A 2,500-nucleotide genomic window follows, 5' to 3' on the forward strand; every position below is an offset into this window, starting at 1 on the left:
CCTGAGTTGTTGGCCTTGGACCGATGTTGACGTTTATTATTTTTTTTGTATACATGTCGAGGCTCACATAAGAGCTAACACACAATGCACAGCAAGGGGGGCATGAGATAAGAGGGGCGGGTGAGGCAGGACAAAACAGTGAGGAACAGATATTTTAGATCTGTGGAAGGGAGAGGGATGGGCTGGGGAACACGGGTAAACAAGATGGACATTACAGGAACATTCAGAAAGGAAAGCAGGGAATTTGAAGGAGGTGGGTTTGGTATGGATTAATGGGGGTAGAAAAGGTCGAGGTTTTGGATGGGGTAAGATAAGAGGTGGTGGTGAACAACTATTTTGAAGGCCTGGAGGGAAGAATGGGATTGAACAGAGTGAGGGAGTTTTTTCCAAAGGTGGGGTAAAAGAGGAATGAGAGAGTGAAGCTGAGCAGTGATTCGTGATTTTGGTCGTTTTATCAGAACGGGGTTGTTGGCGGACCTTGAGTGCCCTACGTAAATATGGTGGGGACAAATCGCAGAGAGAGAGAGCAGAGGGAGGGTAGGCGAGAATGGAGAGGAGACAGTAGAAGACAGAAAGACCACCGACCTGCCTGCAGCAGGAGAGTGAGAGGCCCAAAGACTCAGCCTCATCACGGGAAATGCCAATGATCCTAAATGCCTTGGTTTCCACAGTGTGAAGCCGAGAAAGGAGAGCAGTACTCCATAAGGCTGCAGACAAAAGCTTTGTATGTGGTCAGGAGCTCAGGTGGGCTGAGGAAGGACTTTGCACGACCGAGGATTCCAATTCGGCGACTGGCTTTGGTAGCCAGTTTGGAAATGTGGTTTTCCCAGGAAAACAACTAAGGTCTATGTTCACCTTTTGGTCTATGATGACCTCAAAAATAATTGGTTGGTTGAATTCATTGACATGAAATATAAATATTCTTCAAATTTCATGTCAATCGGATGAAAATTGAGGAATCTAGAAATACCACCTTAGTTGTTGATCTTGGGCCTATGTTGACCTTTTCGTCGATGATGACCTTAAAAATAATTGGTTGATTGAATTCAGTTTCCTGAAATATATATTGTATTCAAATTTCATGTCAATCAGATGAAAATTGAGGAATTTAGGAATCTCACTGCCTCAATGTCACAGTTTTGTATCCCACTGAACGAAAAAAAAAAAAAAATCTAATTGGCTTGTTCTTGTGACCTAACCAACTCATCCACCTAGTTTTGTCATATCTCGTCGACAACTTTTTGAAATATCATGCGAAATATTTGTTTTTGCCCCATCTCTCAATGGTGAAGAATCACTTAAAAATTCTTGTATCTAGATTTGGATCTTCACTAAAATCGAAACCATTCATTCTTGTCACACACCCGACCTGTCCACCAAGATTCGTCTGAATCCGTCCATAACTTTTTGAGATATCATGCTAAACATCATTTTAAACCCCATCAGTCAATGGTGAAAAATCACTGAAAAAATTCTCGGATCTGGATTTGGATCTTCAACAAAAGTGAATCAATTCTTCCGAGTCACACACCCAACGTGTCCACCAAGTATAGTCCAAACCCATCTAAAAGTTTTTGAGATATCCTGTTCACAGACAGACAGACAAACAAGCAGACAAACAGGAGTGAAAATGTAACCTGCATCCACCTTCAGTGGAGGAGGTAATAACAATATAAATTCAGTATTATAACAATATTAGGCTGCAGAAATATCATGCAGATACCCGCTAACAAACATCAACTTCCTTTCTTCTCTGCCAACATCTTCCAGTTACAGTTGTTTTTTTTCCAAAACTCTTCACACACCTCCTTGTACATCCACTTCTCCCAGGATGAGCCTCACACAAATGCCAGCATGAGTTGGAAACTCCAATCTTCCTTCCTCTCTCTCTCTCCCTGTTTCTCCACCCCCTCCTAATCTTCTGCCACACCATCTCAAGCATGACCAACAATACTTTATCCCTGCTTCCACTGAGCATCAACTTAACACGAGGTGCAATGTCCATCGGCCTCTGTACCAATGGCAGGCCTTGTTCTGCCCCAATCCCAATCCTCAAGGAGAGGGAAGAACATCATATGTTTACCACAATACAAAGCGCAGTGGGCCATCACCTTGAGGTTTCATCTCCAACATGTTTTTCCACTTCATTATCATTCACTTCAAATTTTTGTGACGCTCTTGGTCCCCCATAATGGGAGAGATGTTGATCAAGGATAATTCGCCACACCAACATCGAGAGGACGCAGGCATGCCGGGTGAGACCCTTATTGGCTTGACTGAAAGACAAACAAGGTTATTGGAGGGGGGGGGTTGATGGTCTTGCTGGGTAGAATAGAAGTTGTGGAGGTGCGCAGAGAGGGGACTGGGAGCACGAGCATGGTAAAAGCAAGGAGAGTGGGTGATGCAGATAGAAAGAGAGAGAGAGGAGAGAGTGAATGAGGGGCCAGACAAATGTGGATAAAGAATGGGAGAGAGAGGTTTAAATCATGTTTAAATCCCT

The 2,500-nt window shown here is 43.5% G+C and overlaps 1 protein-coding gene across 2 annotated transcripts in view; it reads right to left on the reverse strand.

Moving 5' to 3' along the window:
- Nucleotides 1-2,500, reverse strand: part of LOC147022678 (uncharacterized) — a 20,179-nt gene that overhangs the window by 6,945 nt on the left and 10,734 nt on the right. The window contains exon 2 of one of the 2 annotated variants that reach the window (XM_085887450.1): nt 2,112-2,276. The exons of the other annotated variant lie outside the window; for it this stretch is intronic. Within the exon in view, the coding sequence (XP_085743576.1) occupies nt 2,112-2,233 (122 nt within the window). The 5' untranslated portion in view covers nt 2,234-2,276. The remainder of the gene's footprint in view (nt 1-2,111; nt 2,277-2,500) is intronic. 2 annotated transcript variants of the gene reach the window in all.

The sequence above is a fragment of the Eptatretus burgeri genome, chromosome 7, assembly GCF_056783735.1.
Source record: "Eptatretus burgeri isolate ZD-2024b chromosome 7, Ebu_testis_v1, whole genome shotgun sequence".
In the NCBI taxonomy this organism is placed as follows: Eukaryota; Metazoa; Chordata; class Myxini; order Myxiniformes; family Myxinidae; genus Eptatretus; species Eptatretus burgeri.